The 22,736-nt window shown below is 53.7% G+C and overlaps 1 protein-coding gene across 6 annotated transcripts in view; it reads left to right on the forward strand.

Annotated features, from left to right (window-relative positions):
* Nucleotides 1-22,736, forward strand: part of GALNT14 (polypeptide N-acetylgalactosaminyltransferase 14) — a 208,995-nt gene that overhangs the window by 178,769 nt on the left and 7,490 nt on the right. For 3 of the 6 annotated variants that reach the window (XM_045447249.1, XM_045447252.1, XM_045447250.1), the window contains exons 9-13: nucleotides 2,821-2,924; nucleotides 11,174-11,300; nucleotides 13,411-13,503; nucleotides 17,596-17,679; nucleotides 18,156-18,300. In XM_045447249.1, the coding sequence (XP_045303205.1) occupies nucleotides 2,821-2,924; nucleotides 11,174-11,300; nucleotides 13,411-13,503; nucleotides 17,596-17,679; nucleotides 18,156-18,300 (553 nt within the window). Of the gene's footprint in view, nucleotides 1-2,820; nucleotides 2,925-11,173; nucleotides 11,301-13,410; nucleotides 13,504-14,928; nucleotides 15,184-17,595; nucleotides 17,680-18,155; nucleotides 18,301-21,847; nucleotides 22,150-22,736 lie in introns of those variants that run through there. The other 3 variants (XM_045447251.1, XM_045447253.1, XM_045447254.1) reach the window with 3 other exon arrangements.

A 22,736-nucleotide genomic window follows, 5' to 3' on the forward strand; every position in this document is an offset into this window, starting at 1 on the left:
CTCACTCTCTGCCCCTCCCCAACTTGCGTGCATGCACTCTTTCTCTCCCTCAAAATAAAATATATACAAACAAACAAACACATCTGCTGTGTCCTGTCTGAGAATGAGATGGTGGCATCAACTCCAGGCTCTTTTGCGGGTGTTCTCTCCTCAGGCCCCTGCTACGATTCGCTGCACATGGTGGCAGGATGGCCGCCTGGGGCCCGGGACCTGTCGCGGGGCCGGGGGTAGAACAGAGCATGGTGTCCACCCAGCGGGGAGCCTGTGTCCTGAGCACTGAGAACGTTTGGTGTGGGTGTTCCTACCTAAGGCTGGTGCATGTGTCCCAGACCTGTTGGGGAATCTCCAAGCTGACACCTGTCTGCTTCAGGTGGGGTGTCAGGAGGATAAAAGTGCTTGGAGAAATACAGACAAGACCACTAGGATGCAGTTTCTCTGGCCAGTAACTTAGGGATGCCCCACATTCTTCATGGGCATCTCCGTATCTCTGGACCTGCCATAGAGTAAACGTTTGCTCACTTGCACTGAATTAACTTAAGAACATAAGTCAGATTGTGAACCAAGGAGCTATGAAGAGCCAAATGGGGACACTCCAGAGAGACGTGTGTGTTCAGGAGAGCTCTACCAGGGACCTCTGTCTCACCTACCTGCCGGCCTCTCCTCCCTCCTCCTCCAGCTGTCATAATCTGGAGTGATGCCAAGAGGGAGATTGGAGCCAGATGGCATGCTGGCTAATGCCTTTTCTTTCTTTCTCTTTCTTTCTTTCTTTCTTTCTTTCTTTCTTTCTTTCTTTCTTTCTTTCTCCTTTCTTCTTTCTTTCTTTTCTTTCTTTCTCTTTCTTTCTTTCTTTCTCCTTTCTTCTTTCTTTCTTTTCTTTCTTTCTTTCTTTCTTTCTTTCTTTCTTTTTCTTTTCTTTTCTTTTCTTTTTTCTTCCTTCCTTCCTTCCTTCCTTCCTTCCTTCCTTCCATGTTTATTTATTTATTTATTTTGAGAGAAAGTACACATGCAAGCTGGGGAGGGGCAGAGAGAGAGGGAGAGAGACCATCCCAAGCAGGCTCCACACTGTCAGTGCAGAGGCCAATGAGGGGCTCGATCCCCTGAACCATCAGATCGTGACCTGAGTGGAGATCGAGAGTCAGACGCTTCACCAACTGAGCCACCCCGGTGCCCCCTGCCCTTTATTTCTAAAGGGAGAGTAGAACCTTCTTCCCACACTGAGAGCTCCATGCAGCACACATCAGCTTCTCAGCTACCCAACAGTGGCAGCACATGATATGGTGGTGGACCACATCAAGGACGAAGGGGGCGGTGGTGCAGCCACCTCCTGGTATTACCCTTCTCTGTCCCAGTGGTGGCATTCTGAGGGTGGGCTCTTTTCTTGTGGGATTATCCCTGCTCCCAGAATGAGTGTTTCCCAGCATTAGGTCAGTTTGCAGGAAATAGCAGGGGGGCGTGGCTTTGGGAGACCTGGTTTCTGACCTGCTCTCCATCAACTAACTGACGTGGGTGAAAACTGCCTTCACCCTCTGGATGCACTGGATGAGGGGCCAGGTCCCTGAGGGCTTGCCCACCTCTCCCAGCCACCGATCCTTATAGACACATGTCCCTAAACTTGCTGGATTATTTGGTTGGACTCTGCTATCCTTGTCTGCCTTCCTCTGCAACCTTTTCCTTTCCAAGTGGCTTCTCTGGCATCTCTCTCAGGCACCAGAGGCAGGGGAAGGTGGGGTGGGATCCCACGGGAAAAAATAAAGATGAGGGTGTATTAATTTGTTGGGGTTCCTGCAGCAAAGTACCACACACAGAGTGGCTTATCAACAGAAATGTATTGTCTTGCAGGTCTGGAGGCTTGAAGTCGAAAATCAAAGTGTCGACAGGGTCGATTCCTTCTGAGGCCAATGCCGGCCTCTCTCCTTGGCTTTCAGGGGGCTCTCTTCTCCGTGTCTCTTCACATTATATGCTCTCTAGGCACGTCTGTCTCTCTGGCTCTGTGTTTCCTTTTTTTAAGGACACTAGTCACATGGGTTTGGAGTTCACCGTAATGTCCTCATTTTAACTTCTATAGAGACTCGCTCCTTAAATAAGGTCGCATTCTGAGGTACTGGGGGTTAGGACCCCAACATAGGTGACATAACCCCTGATAGAGGGGTAAAGAGGGAAGAAAAGGAGAACACAATCTCAAAAAAATGGATGTGCAATTTTTAAAAAATATTTATTTATTTTTGAGAAACAGAGTGCAAGAGGTGGGGGGGGGGGGGGGCGGAGAAAAGGAAGACACAGAATCCAAAGCAGGTGCCAGGCTCTGAGCTGTCAGCACAGAGCCCGACACGAGGCTCGAACTCACAAACTGGGAGATCGTGACCTGAGCCGAAGTCAGACACTTAACTGACGGAGCCACCCAGGCGCCCTAGGATGTGCTGTTAACAGGTGCTGCCTCAGAATTCCTTCCCTGCCTGGTCAGTGGCCCGCTGCCCTGGCTCCCAGTAATGGAACCCCCCAAGAGAGCCACGCTGGGCAGGGCCTGTGGGAGAGGCCAGTGAAGGATCCCCAGGCCCTCAGAGCAGCAGTGTTCTGAGCAAATCCCAGCTCCCCCAACGGAAGGCATGCTGATGAGTAAATTAGCCTGTCTGTGAGGCCGGGAGATTTAAAATCAAAAGAAAAAACTCCAGAGCATGTTCTTGTTTTAGGTAATAATGCATTGGCCCTGTGAAAAGGAAGAGAAATGGGGAGAAAATTGTATTGAGCTCTGCACTGCCAGGGCAGACGAATGTGATGGCGGTCTCTCTCCTGTAACTCCCTCCCTTCCTTCCAAATGCATAGGACTCCGATCATCGCTGGAGGGCTCTTCGTGATGGACAAATCCTGGTTTGAATACCTGGGGAAATATGATACAGACATGGACATCTGGGGTGGAGAGAACTTCGGTGAGTCGCTGTCTCTGCGTCCTGGGGCCGGGTGGCATCTCTGTGTCCTGGAACCACATGTACCTGGGGCGAGGGCCTGGGAGGGGCCAGTAAGTCACTCCTTGGGGGCAAGGCCAGTGGGGGCACCGGAGGAGTGGTTGCCGGGAGGGTGGAGGTAACAAGGCATTTCTCCGTGGGGCCGCACGGACGCTGAGCACCAGGAAAGCCTTCCCGGGGAAGACCGTTAGGGGCAAGTTGAAATGCAAAAGCCAGGAAGACTAAGGAGGAATACCAAGCCAGAGGCTTGAGCTGGGAGCTCTGAACTGGGGATCTTGGAAGGGGCCCAGGGATGGAGAGGGCTGACAGTGACCCCGTGACTTGGGTAACATCTGTTGGCTGCTCTGTGCACACAGCACTCAGCACCAGGGTAATGAAGAGGGTCTGGGGTCGTCGCCACAGAAGCCCAGGAGCATCTGGCCCTTGTCTTTTAGTGAGAGAGAAAGGGGTGTGGGTGGAAGGGGTGCAAAACTGTGCAAGCGTGTCTGGCTGCAGTGGTGTGGGCCTGCATTCTGCAGCTACGGGAGAAAGAGCAGTCCGGGACCCGCTCGTGTAGCTCGTAGCACTGAGTGAGCCCAGAGCTGCCTCATGTAGTAGAAGTGCGACAAAAGGGTGCTCCTTGCGGTTATTGTGAAACTCCACAGAGTCGGGTCTGTAAAACTCCCAGAGCCATCTGCACACAACGCCAGCAGGTGTTGTGTTGGTTTCCTTTCCCTGCTCCCAGCCGGCAAGATCCAGGAAGTGACCAGAATATGGGCTGGGATTCGATTTTGTTTTATTCCCAGCTGTCTCTAGTGCTTATGGTAGTGGCCACCTTGAAGGTGGCTTTGGTAACTACTTGTTGAGGAAGACACTGGAGAAAGAGAGGAAGAGGCCAGAGTGTCACCGGGGAGCGTTGGGCACAGGCTCACGGAGCAGTGACGTGGCCTGAAAATGACCCGTGGGGCTCGTCTGGGCATTTAGCAGTAATCTCATGCATTGTCCTCTGCCAGTGTTTTTTCCTGTCCCTGCCTCCAGAGTGTTTTATGGCTTTCTTCCTCAGTCACTAAGAGTTATTTTCCAGGAATTTATGGCTGCTGGCCTGACCCACAGCATCTGTTCTCCCAAACTGGGCAGTGTAGAGAAACCCATCAAAAGTATACATCTCTTGCCATCAGGGGCCAGATTGGAAGCTCAACAAACGAGCAGAAAACCCCACTCCCACGAACCAAACTGCCTCCCCTTCCTGGCACCCGTCCTCTGGAACAGCCTGGGGAAATAAATCGGATATGGGTTTGAGATCAGCTGTGCCTGCACGGGCCCAGAAGAGCTCAGAACTGGGTAGACTCTTGTCGATCCCAATGGGGACGAGATTTCTGTCTTTCTGGGCAGCCCAGAGCCCAGGGCATCGTGCCGCTCAAGGTGTCTCTCATGATCCTCTCATGTGCTCCGGCCTTTCCTGCTACAATCAAACGAATCCTTTCTATAGCACTTTTGACAGACATCCTGTCTCTGCTCAGGTGCTGTTTATGACAACACGTTCACTGCTTCACAGTTCAGCACATGCTCTTGTTGTGAATTTTTGTGTTAAACTGTTAGAAAATTCTCCTTGGTGGTAACCCATCTCCCTCTAGCCTCTGTCTGTTGGGACTTGTTCTGCCCCCTTGAACCCTACAAAGTGAGTGTGAGCCTTCCTCCATGTGGCAGTCGCTTTGGGATACAGGCAGCACGTTATTTTTAATGATGGCACATTCCGGTCCAACCTTCCAGTACCTTCTGTTTATAGCAATGTTGACACACATCTGCCCACATTAAGTGGCAATCTCAGCTAGTTGCTTCCGGTCGTGGGACATTAACAAGTGCTGATTCCACTGGGGAAGTAGGGAGGGGCTTCTGCGGAGGTGTGGGAGAGGCATTTTCCGATCCAACACAAATTTTTTTTTTTTTTAATTTTACAATCCAACACAAAAAAGCTCTACAGACAGCTATCCCAGGAAACACCGCTTTCTCCCATCCCAGCATCCCGTTATGTTATAGCCGGCTCTCAGCACTTTGAAAGCCATTTCTGGATTTTTTTTTTTTTTTAAGCATTTTATATGCCAGAAGATGCAGGGCTTCTCCAACGGTGTGTATGTCACATGGAGCACCCCAACTCTGCATGTGAACATAGGTAGGCACCCGAGTGGGCATTTGGAAGAGCCCATCAGGATGGGGATGACGATCAGGGGTTTAGTGGGGTCGGGGAGCTCTCTAAGCTTCAAGGATGGTGCTGAGGGAAGGAATTCTGGCTCCAGGGTGTGGCAGAGGGGCCTCCCCGCAGCGCAGCTCACCAAGTGCCAGGATCCGCACCCGAAGCATCATCGTTCACATCCACCCTTCTCTCCAGCCCCAGGACTATTCTGTTCCCCTCAAAGCCAGCCTCCCACTGGGCCAGAGAGCACTGAAATGCAGCTCTCTCCCACTTCCCAGGCGTGGTGGCAACCGTGGGTGCTTCTTGTCCTAAGGACGAGGCCCACACCCCTCAGCTGAGTCCCTCCTGGTGTGTGCCCACCTCTCCAGCCATCAGTCCAGAGGCACAGCCCCAACATGCCCTGCCCTCTGCAACCACCTGGCCTCCCTCCTCCACCGAGTGTGGACTCCACTGCACAACACAGCTCCTGGGGCGGCCTCCCCCAGGACTAGCACACCTTCCCCGCCCACTCTCCTGCCCACCCCACTCACTCTGGGCCCCTCCGCACCCAGTTCTCCTCTCTACGAGGCCTGGGCCCTCTCTGTATTTGCGTTCATTCACCTGTGCCTGCTGCCGGCCTGCTGCTAAACCCGGGACGAGGCGAGAATATGCCTCCAGCCTCTAGTCCTAGAGGCCTAGAACACTGGAAAGTGCTGGCTACCCGTGTTCCAAACCAAGGGACTGGGAGCTGGCAAGTGGATTCTTCTCCAGAGCCCCCAGCATGACACCTGGATTTGGGCCTTGGGAGGCCCTCAGCAGGGGGCCCAGCCAAACCCACACACCAGGTTTGTGTGGCCTTTGTTATGGCAGCAAAGGTGACGATTACCCTCCCCTGCCCCAGGGCAGCTTGCTGTAAGTAGATAAAGCTAATGCCCCTGCTACCCCTTCAGACTCAGGGGTGGGGGGTGGACAGCACCTGCTAAAGAAGCATGTATCTGACCTGCTGGACTAGTTTCTCCCTGGAACCTTCTCTTTCTGACTCTCCCTCTTCATGCTGGATGGCTCAAGGTGACGGAGATGGCCTCATCTGAGAAGAGCATCCACATCTGATGAAAAGTCCTCTCCCCACAGACAGGGAACTAAACTAAAGCAGGCCACAGCTCGGTTCCTTCTCTGGGCCATTGGGCCGAAGCTCCATGCCCCGATGAAGTCCCCCAGGACCATCCTTTCCCACTGCCCCTGGACTTCCCCACGTCTACCCTGGGCCCAGCAGAGACGACACACATGGCTTGTTTTCATAGGGATTATGGAAAGATAAGTGTGCCACCTTGGCATTTGCAGGCTTATGGCTCTGGGTGACCATGGTGGGCCTGTGGCTAGTGCCTGTTCAGAAGCTAGGGGCCTGGATGCAGCGAGATGGCCCCAGATGGTATGAGGTGTGGTTTTGTAGACCAGAAGATGATCTCTACTCAAGTCCATGCATTCATTAAAAACTGATAACAGAGTTTCCAGGCCCAGAAGGTCCTGAGAACTTAAAGATCATTAAAAGGAGCTGGGTCTCTATGGCCACATTTGTATGCGTGGACTTGTGGAGAACAGTAGCCCACCACAGCTCACTCCACTCCCCTTGTCCTGAGTAGGTTCCCCTTGGCCAAAGGCAGAACGGGTCCTCCTGCTGTGTGTACAATGCGTGTCTGTATACGATATGTGCAGCTCCATGTAAAACAGGATCATTGAAGTCGGCGGAGCCCGTGTCTAAAGCGCCCTCCACCTGTGTTTAGAAACCCGACTATGAAATGAAATTGGAGCCTTGATGGGTCTGGCTGAGCAGTGGTGTTCGGATGGCTGTGGTTTGTTGTCTGGGGAGAAAGCGTCCCCTTTCCCATCCAGCCAGTCATGGGCTTGTCAGGCAGAGGTGGGTCTGGGGGAGGGCAGGGGTGCCATGGGGACCTGGTAAGAGCTGGTAAGTGGGTTGATGAGACAGAAGAAAAGAGGTGAGAATGGAGGGTGGGGAGGGCAGCTTTCCGTCAAGCATGAGTCTGATGCCTAAAGAAAATAAGATACTAGCGCCGTCCCCTCCCCACCCCCCCATGAGGGTGGAATAATGACACGTCTCCCTGCCTGGAATTCAGAGTATATTAGGGCCTGCGTGACATTCATCACCGTGGAGATGGTGCCGGCGCTGACTCAGCGAGAACCCCCTACAGATTCCCTACAGCATCTCTTTGCTCGGCCTCCCCACTTAAGAAAGTGATGACTCTGCAGGAGCAGGAGCCGCAGACGTGGAAAGTAGAGGGTCTAGGCGGTGCCTGGAGGGCCCGCTGCCCCACGCCTCTGTCCACGGCACTGCTGACGCACGAGCCCCTGCTGCGTGGGGCCTCTGGGTTCCGAGACTTTCCCAGGTGTCAGCACGTATCTGTGTGGACGGTTATCCTGATGTCAGTGGTGTAGACAAGGACAGGGCGACTCCATGTCCTGGGTGCTAAATATCCCACACAATACACCTGTGAAACATCACACCAATCTGCACCCCCCAGGCTGCCCGACTCTGGGGGCAGCACCGCAGTGCAGGTCAGTCCCCGTGTCTCCCATCACCCCAGTTGTAACACTCAACATTCCAGAGCAGAGAAGCTGTTAGCGCATCCCGGGCCTCAGGCACCTACGGGCAGCATCAGCCGGACCAAAGGGGCGCAAAGACGGGCATTTGTCACGATTGGATGAGTGAGTGGAGGAAATGCAGTGTGGGCTGGTCATAGGTGAGCCTCTCCTGTTGGTCGATAAAAGCCTTGAAGCCAGCGTCTGCACCCACACCTGCGTTGGCCGATGGGTGCTGCTGAGTGCTGAGGGCAGGTGGAGGCAGGGCAAGAGCGGAGTTCAGGAGTGGGGAGATGTGCTTCAGTCCCCAGGAACCCGCTGGCAGGTTCCAGCGGTCAGAACCGCTTCTGCATCATAAAATAAGGACATCCGTGACCAGGAGCAGGGTTGTTAGGATGACTAATAAGCTACCACCTGAGGGAGGACAGAACAAAGCACAGCCCAGGGGTAGATGAAGAGGTCATTTTCCTCCCATGGCTCACGTTTGCAGAATTGAGATGCGTGGTGATTTTAGGCTAAAGCAGCAGCCACAGGAAAAGGAGGAGGAGGAGGAGGGATGGTTTAACAGGTGGAGGAGAGGAGACAGGCTGTGGCAGGCTGTGGAAGGGGAGGACCGGGTAGGAGATGAAACGCATCTGCTGGTGTCCAGCACTCCCTGGCAGAGGGTCAGACAGCCTTGGAAGTTGGCACAGGAGCCGGGAGCAAGCTAGGGCTGGCGGGATGGAGGGGAGTCCTCAGCATCACGTGAACCATGGGGCCAGCTGAGGAAGCAGTGTCAGGAAGACACGGAAAAGACAGAGCCTCAGGGTGGAAGAATGCCAGAAGACCAGAAGGAAGGTGGAGAAGGACCAGGGTCCGATGACTGCTTTCCGAGGTGGGGGGCCTGTGCGTGCCGACGGGGGGACAAAGATGGAGAGAGAAGCAAGATCCTGGGAATGGGAAGCACGGAGGCAGAAACAGGTTGCAGGGGTCCGGGGGGAGGGGGGGGGATGGAACTGAGGCATAGTTTGGAGGGATTCGCTTTGCAAATGAGGAGGGACATATGTCTTATTTGAATACATGGAAAGGAAGAGACCACAGCCAAAACGTATGCGTATTTTTGGAGGAGGGCTGGCACAAAATTTGTAGGTTATATCTAGTAAACCAGATCTCCGTCTCTAGTTTTGCAAGATGAGAGGGTTTTCCTTTTTGGGAACTGGAGCAGACCGTATTTTGAGATGCTGGAGAGGAAATGAGGGGAGCACAGTAGACTTTTGAAGCATACTGTTAAGGAAGACATCCTGAGGCCAGAGTCACATGTGTGCTAACAGTTCCAGGGCCCGGCCCCTGCAGCCCCTCAATGCGCTCGCTGCAGGGTGGGGAGGCGGGTGTTAGCAGTCAGCTGAGCTCACTCATTGCTCATGTCCCCCCATCCCACAAACACCAGGCTGGGGCACGTGATCCCACTGTGCTCCAGCCAAATGTCAGATTGCTGCGTATCAAGGACCTTGATGGAAAGTCAAAACCCCAAAGTGTTAGTTCCACAAATTTTAAGTGGCTGCTGTGGCAGAAAGAAGCTGGAAGCGGGTACGGGAGGGCAGTGCTAATGGGGTCCGTGTTTCAGAGACTGGCTTCAGGGGCGTCTGATCACAGCCATGGCTGATCTTCCTGTCGTACTAAAGACGTTTCGCTATATTCTCAAAACCTCTGTTTCATTTGATGTGGACGGCAATCCTGTGGAGTGCTTCTGTGATCTTGGTTTGGCATGTGAAGAAACCCAGCCTCAGTGAGGTGAATGAAGCGGGTTCCCCCAGGGACACGGCTGGGGGACTGCCGTGGACTCGGGGCTGCCAAACCCAAAGCCGAGCTCTTCTCATCTTCCTCCCTCACTCCATGTTCTTGCCACCATTTGGAAGTAATCTTGAGAAGCCCTTTCTTCGTCTGAGTGCACGCATTGTCCCCACCCTGTCCCTGAGCTTCCTGGGAATGAGCTGTAGCGCACTGGGACCAGAACCTGGGCAAGCAGAAGGGCCCATGTGGGGAAGGTGGTGGCAGTGGGCTTGGTATCTAGGGGGCCTTGCCTGCAATTCAAGGGCACAGGGCAGGAGGCAGTAGGGACAGGTAAAGGGTGGCTGAGGACAGGTGAGTGACCGAGCAGGTGAGGATCACAATGGAGAAATCGTGTCCAGGCACCTGCTTGGAAAGCCGGAATGGGAGGAGACAGAGAGCAGGAAGTGGAGGGGCAGCAGATAAGAAAGAGAGGACCCAGGATGAAAGAACCCAGGGAGGTAGGGCCCAAGGTACTGGAGGGTGTGGGGCACGTATGTGGTGGGAAGGCACTAGAATACTCACATCCTCATTCCCTGCTCCTGGACCGCAGTCTGCTTCCACGTGCCCCGCCCCCAAGAGCAGCCACCCATGGGCCTGGGCATGAATACGATTCAGCCTGCCCTCCTCCCACTTGAGCTTGACTGCACAAGCATGGAGCAGGCGGTAATTCCCAGATGGGAAGCTGGCACTTCCCACCAGTAGCCTGGCCAGTGGGGTGCATGGGGGAGCCTGCCCTGGGTGTAGGCAATAAGGAGGTGCACTGTCCGTAGAGAAGGTAAAAGCAATCACAAAACTGCCTGACGGTCGTTCAGCAATTCTAAACACTAGCGGTGATGAGATACTCCCCTCCCCCACCTTGGTGTTCCCCTGCTTCCTCCTGGGGCAGGAGCACCAGGCTAGGACACAGCCCCAGGGGAGAAATGCACACCCCGGCCTCATCCCAGCTGCCTCTGCAGACTCTGCTCTACCCGCAGCTTCAGAGCCGGCAGCCAACCAGCAAGAAATGGGTATGTGTGCAAAATCCCCGCCCTAGGGATCAACCCCAGCAAGTGTAGAGGCTTCCAGCATTCTCTACAGCTGCTCTCAGCTACTGGCCAGACTTCCTCCTCCTGGGCTACGATTCAGGCGCCCTTACAGAATGATAGAATTGCAGTCGGGCCATTGGGAGGTGACCGACACCTCGTCCAGGGGTTTCCTGGGAATCCTGCCCCTGTATTTTGCTAGCCTGTGAGAGTGTGGAACTCACTACTTCCATTACAGCTGTTCCTATCTGGGCCTTGACTGTCGGGAAATTCTCCTATATTCTTGACTGGAGATTCTTTCTCCTCGGTCCTGATTCCAGCCCTCTGTGGTCCTCCATGAGGGGAGGGAACAGGGGCTAATTAAACGTGTGCCTCTCCAAGCCAGCCACTATTTCCACATTCGCTCCGGTCATCCTCCCGGCTATGAGTTATTGTCGTCCCCATTTGCAGATGGGGAAACTGAGGTTGCCCAGCCAGCAGAGCACACAGTCTGACTACGAAGCCACCTCCTCACCCCCAAGCCCTAGGCTAGATGCAGTGGGCCCTGACCATGTCCTTGGTCCTCAGGGCTGTCATCCTGGGTCCCCTCCCCTCCTGAGGACACAGCGCAGTGATGAGGGGGCACGGCTGTCTTACAGAAATCTCCTTCAGAGTGTGGATGTGCGGGGGCAGCCTCGAGATCGTCCCCTGCAGCCGGGTGGGCCACGTCTTCCGGAAGAAGCACCCGTATGTTTTCCCAGATGGAAATGCCAACACATATATAAAGTAAGTGCACATCCCAGGGGCTTCAAGGGGGCAACAGAAAGCCGAGGGTTTTCCCAGTGATGGGTTGTGGCTGTCCCATGTTCTCTGGTAAGTTTCCCGAGTGTTCTGGATGCTCTGGAGCCACACATCATTCTCCCTGGGATTCTGCCTAAGCAGGGAAGGTCGGGCTTGCCCACCCAGCTTGAGGACTAGGCCTGGGGCTGTTCCCCACCGCTGACTGCCCAGGGCTCAACAAGGCCCACATGTCCCTGGGCAGCACCGTCCTGCAGGGCTCCAGGTATTTGGGGGCATTTGGGCTGGGGGAAGAGGATGCCATTTTGCCTCTGAGTTCTGGAAGATCCACTGCTCCCACTTTCAGGCTGGGTCACCAGGGGAAAGGTCCTTGGAAGGATTTGAGACTGGGGACGCACAAGTGGCTACAGCTCACGTGCCTGCCCCAGGGCCCTGCCAGCACCCAGGGCTTCTTGCAGAGGGTGTTTGCACCGCCTGCAGCGGGAAGGGGTAGGGCAGGATGAAGATCCAGGGGCCTCAGTGACCCGGTGCTGCACTTACCTATTCCTGCCCTGTCCCTTTGTACACACTTCTCCTGTGATTCCTTCTAGAAATAATTCCTGTGTACCCCTCTCCCCGTGTTTATCTTTCCTCCATCTTCCCACTTTTTCCCTTATTCTCGTGTCTTGTCATCTGACAGCCTCACTTCTCCATTTATTCTCCTTTTTCCTTTTCTGTCATTTAGTCCATTTGGGAGAGGGGGAAGCTAAGTGCCTCTTGGTGCTTTTCTTCATCTGGGGCGTCGTTTTCCTCATCGGTGTTTTTCCTTCCTCAGTTTTCACACATATGAGCAGGTACAGGTCATGTCCTGACATGATGGTCTCAGGGCTGTCATGGGGTTGAGCAGGGGAAGAGTTAACACCTTTTGCAGGAACTTGGTGGACAAGGGTGGGGCGGTGAGAAACCCAGCAGGCACCAAAGGGAGAGCTGCCTTGGGCCCTCGGGTTTTCAGGAGGAAAAGGTGAGTGGGGGACACCTGGTGTAGGAAAGCCAGGGGGCTATGATGTGGAAGGGGGCCAGCCTAGGAATGAGGGGGCAGCCCTAGGCTCCAGAACAGGCACTGTCTTTGAGTCTGAGCCCTGGTCAGTGGGTCAGTCAGTGGTCAGAGAAAAGTGGCACAGGTGTTTCCTAAGCGGCGTGCAGTTGGCTGATGACCGGCCCAGGGGAACGCACCAGCAAAGCGCTGGTAACTTGAGTGCACCAAGAATGGACTGCGGGTGCATGACTCATTCTGGGTCCACCAACTTGGAAGAGCGTAACATACCCCTATATGGAATGCCTCTGCTCCAGACAGAACCAGAAGTCTGCAGGAGCATCCCCGTGTAGTGAGACCCCAAGTTCACTTCCGTGGACCTTGGCGGGAGTTGCTTCTCTGCTGCACCTGGCATCTGACTGTTTTCTGATGACCTCGGTCTTGCTCTGCGGGCTCTTCCTCGTACCTCTGCCTCCCTGTCTGCTGAATGGTGACATTCTCCGTGTCAGTTTCTCTCGCTTTTTCTGTGCCCTGTGAGGTCAGACTCAGAGCAAGCTCTTGGAAAAGACTAGTGTGCTGGCCAAATGTCTGACAGACGGCTTGATTCCTTGATTCTTTATGCCTGCGCCACACTGAGCACACGGGCTCCAGGAAGCCATGTGCGATTGGCTTTCCTGCCGAAAGCTGGGACCCTACCACTTTCCCTGCAGAAAGGGGGAGCTCCTTGATCAGGGGTCTTGAGGGTAGCTGGAGCCCTGCCTCTCTGCTCTTGGTCACTGGCATGTGTGGGTTCTCCTGGTTCTTTTCTCTTCATTCATTCATTCATTCATTCATTCATTCATTTTTGAGCCACAGAAGTTCTATTTCTGGCATAATTTTTCTGGTGTGTACCTTTTGGGGAGGAGTTTGTCCTTCTTACTAATGTCCTGGGTCTTGGGGGAAAGGCCCCTTTAGAGAGCAGGTGGGACTTGGCTGGACTCAGCGCCCAGGGAAGAATGCTATTCCTGGGTCTTGGGGCCCCCAGCTGGGTAATGTTGTTTACATGTGCATTTTAACCGATATGTGACCCCCACCCCACCTCCCCAGGAACACCAAGAGGACAGCTGAAGTGTGGATGGATGAATACAAGCAGTACTATTATGCTGCCCGGCCATTCGCCCTAGAGAGGCCCTTTGGAAAGTAAGTGTCCTTTCAGGCTGATTCGTGCAGAGGATTGAGACGATCCCCAGCTCCTGACAGCCTGTCCACTTAGCTGGTCACCCAGCCTTTGAGCTACTCCAGGACCCGGGCTGTGGCTGCTCTCCTTTGTGTCCCTTCTTGCTCCTGCCCTGTCCTGGGTGTGCAGGGCTCTCGGTAGCTCTTATGGAATGACTGACAACCTGGACCACCGCCCCAGTGAGTGAGCTGTGTTTCGCACAATGGGGCGATATTTATAGCTTTTTACAGAGAAGTAGGATGCGGGACACAACGGCCTTAGTCCCTAGAGGTCAGAGCTCCTCCTCCGAATTCTGAGTCACCCACATGCAAACTGCCCTTCTTCTCAGAGGAGCAGTATCAGACAGGTGTCCCCTAGCACCCTGCTCTAGCTCCCTGGGAGTGGACAAGGACAGGAAAGGAATTCTGTGCCAGATGCCCTAAAGGCTATCCTGTTAGCACTCCCCAAACTCTGAGTAATGGATTTAATTGCCTCTATTTTACGGGACAGGACACCGAGGCTTCTTCAGGTTAAGCGACTTGCCCTAATCAAATCACCTGGGGGATGAGGCTCAAACCACACCTGTCTGATCCCAAAACTATAGGGTGCAATTCTCCAGCCCAGAGCTGATAAAAGAAAAATGGGAACTTTGTTTATGTTGTCATTTGACTGTTTTGAGGAGCAGCCAGTGTTTTGTTTTTTTGTTTTGTTTTGTTTTGTTTTGTTTTGTTTTGTTTTTTTTGTCACACTGCTGTCCCTCAGTCAGACTAAGGCTGGTGAGCGGGTGGGTTTTGCTGCCTGCACCCCTCAGGAGGATTACATCGGACCCAGCCAGAATGGCTCGTGTCTCTGAGGTTATAAACCCATGCTGTCCCTCCAGGGCAATTGCGCAGGACCTCACAGGGCATTTGTCCTGAGTCCTCAAACTTCCGGTCCACTGTCTGTGGCCATGCACCTCCCCCTTCCTTACCTCCTGCCCTCCCCAGCTTGGGTTCACTCTCTTGCTTAAAGAGAAGATTTAAAAGACATTGTCCTCAGATCTTTTGCCCTGTTGTGTATCTATCAGCACCCCAGGCAAAGTTTTCTCAACCCTGGATGAACCCGACTTTGTGCCTTTCCCTGCCCCGTGCACAGGCTGCTGAAGGTTCTGGAAAGTATCAGCCGGTGCTGCTAACACACCGTGGCCATCAGACTCAGGGAGGCCCTTGGCAGACCCGTCAGTCCTGCTGCCTTTCCTGGGTACCATTCTCCCCAATCTCCATTTAAACCTCTCCTGTCTCCCCAGCCCCTGAGTTCACCCGTCACTCACAACAGATGATACCTTCTGTTTTATAGATGAAATAGATGGCCTCAACTTCCAAAGACAAATGACCTGTGAACTTTGCTGTATCTGCCCCATTCTTCTCTAGTTCATCTCGAAAGACAGGTGTGCCTCCTGCCGTGTTAGCCAGCCCTCCACCTGTACTCGGGATCCACCTTTCATCTGCATTCATTCATAAGTCAACATTTATCCAGCTCCCTCCGCCTGGATTCATTCTCTCCTGCCTCCTGGCTCAAGACTTCTCAAACTTTAATGTGCACCCACGTCTCCTGGAGATCTTGTTAAAATGTGGTTGCTGATTCAGTAGGGTTGCATATCTAATAAGCTCCCGCCTGGGTGGTGCCGTGTTGCCGGTCTGAGGACCTCTCCTCGAAGAGCCAAGTTCTAGGGCAATGCTTCCTAACCTAGCTTGCATGTTGCAGTCACCTGGGGAGCTTCAAAAATGACTGCTGCCACTCCCAGAGAGTTGACCTACTCTGAGGTATGGCCTGGGCTGTAGAATTTTTAAGAGGCAGCCACCCCACCCCCACCTCCATGACTCTAATGTGCAGACAGCGTGGGAACCACTGTTCTGGGGGACTTTGTCCTCCGCGGGTCTCCACTCTTCCTCAGCCCTGATCTTTCCTCTCTACCGCATGGTTCCCATCTGCATTTAAACTGAGACAGTGTCGTAAAGCTTAAAACTTAAACCATTTAAAAAGGAAGAGAAGGAGGCGGGGAAAAACCTACAAAAACTTCTCCTCTATCCAGCATCACTCATGCCCTTACAGCCCTGTCTGCTCCTTCAGGGCCACGCGTCATGAGCTCCTGCCTGCGAGTGTTGTGGGCGGCTGTTCCCTGCTCCTCTCCTGAGTGTGATCTGAGCCCCACCCCCACCTCCTGTTCCTGAGAGCCCCCACCTGGCTCACCCTGACCCCCTTGGGCCCCGTACATCCTCTGTGTTACCCCATCGGTCTTCTCCCTCCCAGCCCCTCCGGCGTATCTCTGGCCACGGTTTCTGCACCTGCAGTCTCGTGCTGCTGCCCCCACTCCCCCTTCTTGGTCCCATCTGCAGCCTCAGTTTCCTCTTTTCCACTTTGTATGTGGTCTTCCACGAGGGTCTGTCCTCTCTGTCTTCATACTGCGCCTTCTCCAAGTACAAACTGGACATCTCCACCTGGACGCCTCCCAGGCTCCTCTAACTCAAATTCTGAAGAGAACTCGTCTACTTCACTCTTAAGCTTGTTCCTCATCCCGCATCCCCCATCTGCATGAACGCTCCTCCTTGTGTCCTGCTGCCCAAGTCAGAAATCTGGGTGTCAGCCTTGACCCTTCCCTCCCCGTCTCTTCCCATGTCCTGCAATCACCAAGTCCCGGTGATCCTGTGCCCTTCACACACTGAGCGCCTGGGTCTTTGCTTGAACACTCAACATTCAGCTTTAAAAAAAAAAAGTGACGTCATTCCTCTGCTCACCCTAGTTTGGGTCTGGTGAGGAAATATGCTCAGTGCTAAGTACACGTCCTGGCTGTGAAAGCACCTGGTCTAGTCAGGGCCGGAAGGAGGGGAGGCTGGCCCAGTCAAGGTCGGTCCTCTGTGGTCACCCAGAAAGAACAAAGTGTCCATGGAACCCAGGAGGGTGATGGCAGTGCAGCTGGGGAGAAATGGAGGGGCTTGGACCTGTCCCTTCTCTCCGTTCCACTCCCCAGTTTCCTACCTGAGAGCGTGAGCAGCTCCTGGGCTTCTGCGGCTGCCTCCCCCTGCCCACCCCGTCTCCAGCTTTGCCCCGTCAGACCAGTTCGCCACCAGTAAGATGCCCTGAAAGTGCAGACGTTGCCGCGTCATGCTCTGCTAAGAGCCCATCAGTTGCCTCCCATTGCCTCAAAGTCCAGACTCCTCCCCAGTGGCCCCCAGACACTTTACCATCCGTTTCATCATCTCTTATCCCATTTACTTCCAATCCGCCACCCCCACATGCATACATTCATGCGCACGCTGCCCCTGCCACCAGACCAATCTCCCTTTGCTATTCCCCTGCCTCTACCTGGGGCCCCTGCCTCACCCACTTTCTGGTTTGTCTCGATAACGTCCACTTTTCCTTCCAGATACCACCTTCACCATTACCGCCTGGGCGAGCGTGGACCCAACACGCAAGGGTGTGCCTCTGAGGGGCCCCCACAGTCCCCACATGCCCACCCCACGTCCCCACAGGGTTGTTTTTGCTTGTTTCATTACCTTTGTCAATTGCTCAAAAGCTCGCCATCCATCATTTCCCACATGGGGCACAACGCCTGGCACACAGTAGGCGCTCAATAAATGTCTGATGCATAAAGACATGACCAGGCACCAGAACCAGCCAAAGAAGATGATTCTTTGAGAGAGAGGTGATCAGGAATGATATTTTGACTACAGAATCCAAAGAGGGATTTGTGGATAAGTAGACTCAGAGGCCTAGCAGTAAATTAGCAACAACACCCTGAATGTCCTTGTAGCCTTGTTTTTAATGAAAAGTAAAAAACACCCCCAGATCCCATTTCCAAGTAAAAGCACAAACCCTCCGTGCGTGTCATTACCACGCCATTGTGAGATATTGCTAAGTGTTTCCATAGCTGTGTCTGGAGCTCTCGAAATCTGTCTCGGGTAATTTCTCCAGTACCCTCCGGAGAGAGGTGGGTGCAGCGTGGGCAACAGCTTGTGTTTTGTGCCTCGGCCTCGGTACCTGTCTGTGACACAGCTGTGTTTTGTCTTTGTGTCTACCCCTGCCCCCATCACCCCCAGCGTCGAGAGCAGATTGGAGCTGAGGAAGAATCTGCACTGCCAGAGCTTCAAGTGGTACCTGGAGAATGTCTATCCAGAGCTCAGGTATTTGCCCTACCTCTTGCTGGCTGCAGGGCAAGGCCCTCAGCTGACTTGGTCCAGAGAAGGGACATCCCGTGGCCAACTGGATCAGGACTTTGAAGTGCGTGGAGCTCTGAGAAGACCAGTCAGCTCCCCTTCCTTCCTGAAACCAGGAGAGGAATTAAGTTAATCAGTAGCATGAGGGATTGAGGTTAGCTAGCAGCAGTCTCTCGCAACTGCTGGCATTTAAGCCCCAGTTGATCGGAGGGCGTGGGCTCGCTGATGCTGTCCTATGTCAGGCTCCTTACCCTTGTGGCTCCTGGGTCCCTCCTTGCTGGATTGTTCCTAGTGGCAGCCCCCACCCCAGCACAGGTCATGGTAATACCACCCAGGATGAAACGCCCCTGTCATCCTCAAAACCCTGCCTTGACCTCTCCAGCTGCTAGTGTTACTAAGCCAAAGAGCGGCTGGTTCTCCTCATTCCTGTGACTTTCCTCCAGAGTCCCCAACGATTCCTCCATCCAGAAGGGCACTATCCGACAGAGGCAGAAGTGCCTAGAGTCTCAAAGGCAGAGGAACACCGAGATCTACAACCTCAGGCTAAGCCCCTGTGTCAAGATCAAAGGCGAGGATGCAAAATCCCAGGTGAGCAACAGGCTGGGGATATGAGAACATGTACAGGGACTTAGCCTCTGTCATCTGCTTTTCTGTGACACCAGGGGCCAGTTATACCCAGAGCTTAGCAACAGAAGAGCAGTATGATTCCTCCTCACTCTGGGACTGAATTCACTCCACTAGTTTTCCAAATGTGTAGAGTTTCTCTGAAAGACCTCTTACTGGGCAACGTCGTGCCTATAGGAAATTGCCATTAAATTAGCAGGATTTAACGAGTATGTACGTCACTGGTGTCCTACCTGCTGGCAGTAAATGTGGGCTGGGTCAGGTGGATACAGTAAAGCACATCCAGCTTTAGCCACATAGCTTCCTCCTGGCTCCCACAGAGCTGCACCATCCAGATTCTTTCTCCCTCTTTCCTTTGCCGGCTCCTACCCTCCGCTTTCATACGCTAATGTGAGTATTCACCCAGGTTCTCAGGTCACTGTCCTTTGTTCTGTAAATGGTTTCTTAGAGATTCTATGCAAGCTTCCAGCTTTGACATCCTGTTTCATTGATTCACAAATTCTAGTTTTCATCCCTCTGGGCATTTCACTCATTTATTCACCCAGCAAACTGCTCTTCTCAAGGTGAGGAGTGACTAGGTTGCTGGTCTCTATGGCCACGCCCCCCCCCCAAGGGATCTAATGCAGGAAGCGGCAAGTAAGCAGCCCTTCTGTTGTAAACCCTGTCCTGGATGGAGCTCAGTCACCAAGGGTGGTATCTGCCATATGCATAAGGATCAGGGACGTCTTCCCAGAGGACTTGAAAATGCGCTGCATCCTGAGAGAGGAGTAGGAATAGGCCGTGTCAGGACAGGGAGAAGGGGCAGCCCAGGAAGCATGTGTGAAGGCCTGGGCTGTGGCTGGATGACACAGTGTCCGTGATTCCAGTCAACAGCTGGCTACGAGCGGCTGCTGGGCACCACGGCCACACCCCCGTCCCACACCTTCTCTGTGTGACTACCCTCTTCCAGGCTCCAGTCCTGTCCATCTGTCCTGGCTCCTCTTTTCCCCACGTCCCCATTCCCACAGATCCCTTCCTGTCTCTCCTCGAATACCTAGCTCTTCTTCTTCATCCTGCATTCATTCCTTCAGCCTTCCTCAGCCTCAGCACCGTTGACGTTTGGGGCTGGATGGTTCTTTCCAGTGGGGGCTGTCCTGTGCTCTGCAGCCTGCCTAGCAGCAGCCTCTGCCCACCAGATGTCCCGCACACCAGTCGTGACAATCGAACTTTCTCCAAGCTACACCAAACCCCCCTGGGGCATAAAACCACCTGGGTTGGGAACCATTGTGTTTGGTTTCGGCCACAGTCTCCGGTCTCTGCCCCTCATCCCCCAGCAGACGCATCACCATCACACCTCTGTTCCCCATCTCAATACAGCCTTCAGTGGCTCCCCACACCGTCTGCCACAAAAGTCTATGCCTATGTTTGAGGCATCTCACCACCGGCCTCCAGCTTGCAATGACTTTTCCAAGACCCGTTTCTCTGCTCCAGCAGGACATGGGAGGGGCTGCCTGAGTTAGACAGGAAAGGGGAAAGGAAGCAGGGGTATTGGTTTTGCCTTAGGTATGGCAGCCTGGCTGGGAATGACACCATTTGCTTAAGTGACTGTTTTGTAAACTGTTGCAAATAGGTGAGGCACCTGCCTCTCTTCTGACTCTGTGTGCAGGCCCTGTCCGCGGGGTTCCCAACAGCCTGAATGTTGCCATCCGCCTTTTCCAGGGACAGGAGTTGGCTTGATCTGTCTTCAGCAAAGCAGTGGCTTTTTATGTCTTCGGCTCCATAAGGTCATGGGAGGAGGGGAGCCACAGGATCTCTGTGGTCTCGGGGAGGGGTTCCTCACTAGCCCAGCCCCAGTGAAAGATTTCACTGGAGGGTAATAGTACCTATTCCAGCTGACCTTCCATTGGCACAAGAAGGGGAGGAAAAGCAGTGATCTGTGGGAAACTAAGAGCGATCATAGTAACAGGCTTGGAGTGAGCCAAGAACTCTTTCTAGAAGAGAGTGCCAAGCTATCACTCCTCCCCACTTTGGAGAGAACAGTTTGTGTAGCAGCAGTGTGAATTCAGGAAAATGGAAGAAGACTCTAAGATAGACATTCAGTCTGCTTCCACGGACAACACTGAGTGCCCACAGTGTGCCAGGTGTCAGGCTGCATGCTGGATGCAGAGTGGGGCCAGGTTGCATCAGACACAGCCCCCTTTGAGAGGGGGCCCACAGCCAACAGCAGGACTGGGCTGCACGTCCAAGTGTTGTGAAGGTGTAAACCCACTTTGGACTGATAGAAATCCGCATAACTAATTCAGCTACAATAATCCCCAGGTTTGTGTGTATGCGTGCACACATGTGGAGCTACACGCTTGCAGGACTGACTTGGGTTACCTGTCTCTTCCTTTCAGTATGTTTCCATCCTTCCTACGTAGGAGACATAGTCCTGCCTTTCTGCCCACCAGCCCTTTCTGCTAATGTGCTATGACATCCCGAGCTTGTCTCCTCTGACCCTGCTTCGCCTCTTCTCCCCTCCTACATTTTATTTCTCTTCTTGTGCTGCCTCTTGGCCTGTCCAGAGGGGGGTCCCATGTGCCCCGCAGGCCCTTTCTCATGACTCAATTCAGCCCTCTCTGCAGCTGCCGCCTTCGCTGCCTGTGAGAAGCTGTAGCAAGGAAGGGATACAAGAGCCCTGTTAAGGAGGTATCACTATTATCCTAATTTTGCAGATGAAACCAGGCCTGGAGAGATTATCCAAAGTCATAGGCTAGGAAGTGGTGATGGCGGGATTTGGAAAATCTAGCCACCATGCCATAGCTCTGCTATTGCTGCTGCTGTTGGAGTCATAGATGGTTCTGGAACCCTTTTATTCAAGTTCATTCGTGCGAGATGTCTGTCCCTGATATCCCTCACAAATATAGAAAACTGTAGATCAGCTCCACTCTGACAGCACAGAGCTGGTCACTTCCCACTGGAAACAAGGGTCACACCCCATGTCGGGGACTGGGGGGGGGGGGGGACCAGACAGTCGGCACCTCCCCAACATTGATGGGAACTGGCAAAGTGCATGAATGGAGGCCCACGTTCCCTAGACTCCATGCCAGGGCAGGGGGGTGGGGTACACTTAGCACAGGCTACCAGCCTGTGCCTATTCCCCTTTTCTGCCTGCCCTGGCTCTGTCCCCCACTATGAACTCCCTGCTGGCAAATTCACATTTGGTCGCTCCCCTCTAAGTGGTTCCCTTTGGGCCTGGCTGTGTGTAGTCTGGCTTCAGTCTACCCTTGGGAGGAGAGACCTGGGGTGAGATCTCTACAGGTCCTGAAACCAAGCTCAGGCCATGCGGTAGATGATTCCAGGGTCCAGACTCCTGGAGTAAAAGAACAGCAGAGGGTGGTAACAAGAGCTTGGAGTTCTGCTTCCAGCTGGCCACACACTCTCCAGGGGTGGGTTCCCAGGCACATGGGTGTCCCCATTGTTGAAAGGAGACAACCAGACCAAGGTTGTCCTCTGCCTCTGACACTGGCTCATGCCCCTGCCCCACCCCCAGCCCATCTGTCCACCCTGCCTCACCTCTCTTTCTTGGCCAGCTCGTCAACCTTGGGAACAAAATGTTTAATCTGAGAGTGTATTGAAGATGTCAGCAAGCTGATGCCTTGGGTGAAGTACACGAGAAATACATCATCAGTCTGCAGACGTACGAAGCCCAAGAACCCTCCAAGTTAACGAGTTTCCCCCTTAACTTTATTGGATTCTCTAGAAAAATATTTGTGTGAAAGATAGAAGGAAGACAGATGCACCAATCTCGTTTACTATCCCAATTTTTCAAAAGGGAAACAAACCTAAAAACTCTTCAGTGTGTCCGTCTGCCTGTGTTCCTGGCAGTTTGGGCTACTGGCTTATGAAGGACACGTGTAGACAGCTGGACACCCGGGTGGGTGAGAGAAGGTGAAACTCTTGCCCCCGCACCTGCACTCCCCTTGGCACCCAAAGTGAGTCTGCCCACGGGACGGTGGCCAGTATGTCATCTTCCCTGTCTGATCCCACCATTCCTCCCCACGCTTCGGGAACACACCCTTGGGATCGGCCCCATCGTGGCTGCCTTTCCGGCATCTCTCCTGGGAGGCGAAGCAAAGGCACTTTTCTAAAGGAAGCTCTCTGGGCCCATCTCTTTTCCTGTTGGCTTCCTCCGTTACCATAGTCCACAGATGAAGCGCTTGCTGTGTGGTCAGCCCCGTTCTGAGCACATACACATGGAAACCCATCTGTTCCCTACAGTGACCCTCCACGGCAGGGACCCACATTATCTTCATTCCCCACAGAGGGGACAGAGCTGCAGAGTTCAGTATGTCGCCCACGTTCGCAGGAGTAACAAGCAAGGAGCCAGCAGTCACTCTCGGGCCCAACAGCATGACCCAACAACAGATGCGCTGGCTGTG

This window comes from Leopardus geoffroyi, chromosome A3 (genome assembly GCF_018350155.1).
Source record: "Leopardus geoffroyi isolate Oge1 chromosome A3, O.geoffroyi_Oge1_pat1.0, whole genome shotgun sequence".
NCBI lineage: Eukaryota > Metazoa > Chordata > Mammalia > Carnivora > Felidae > Leopardus > Leopardus geoffroyi.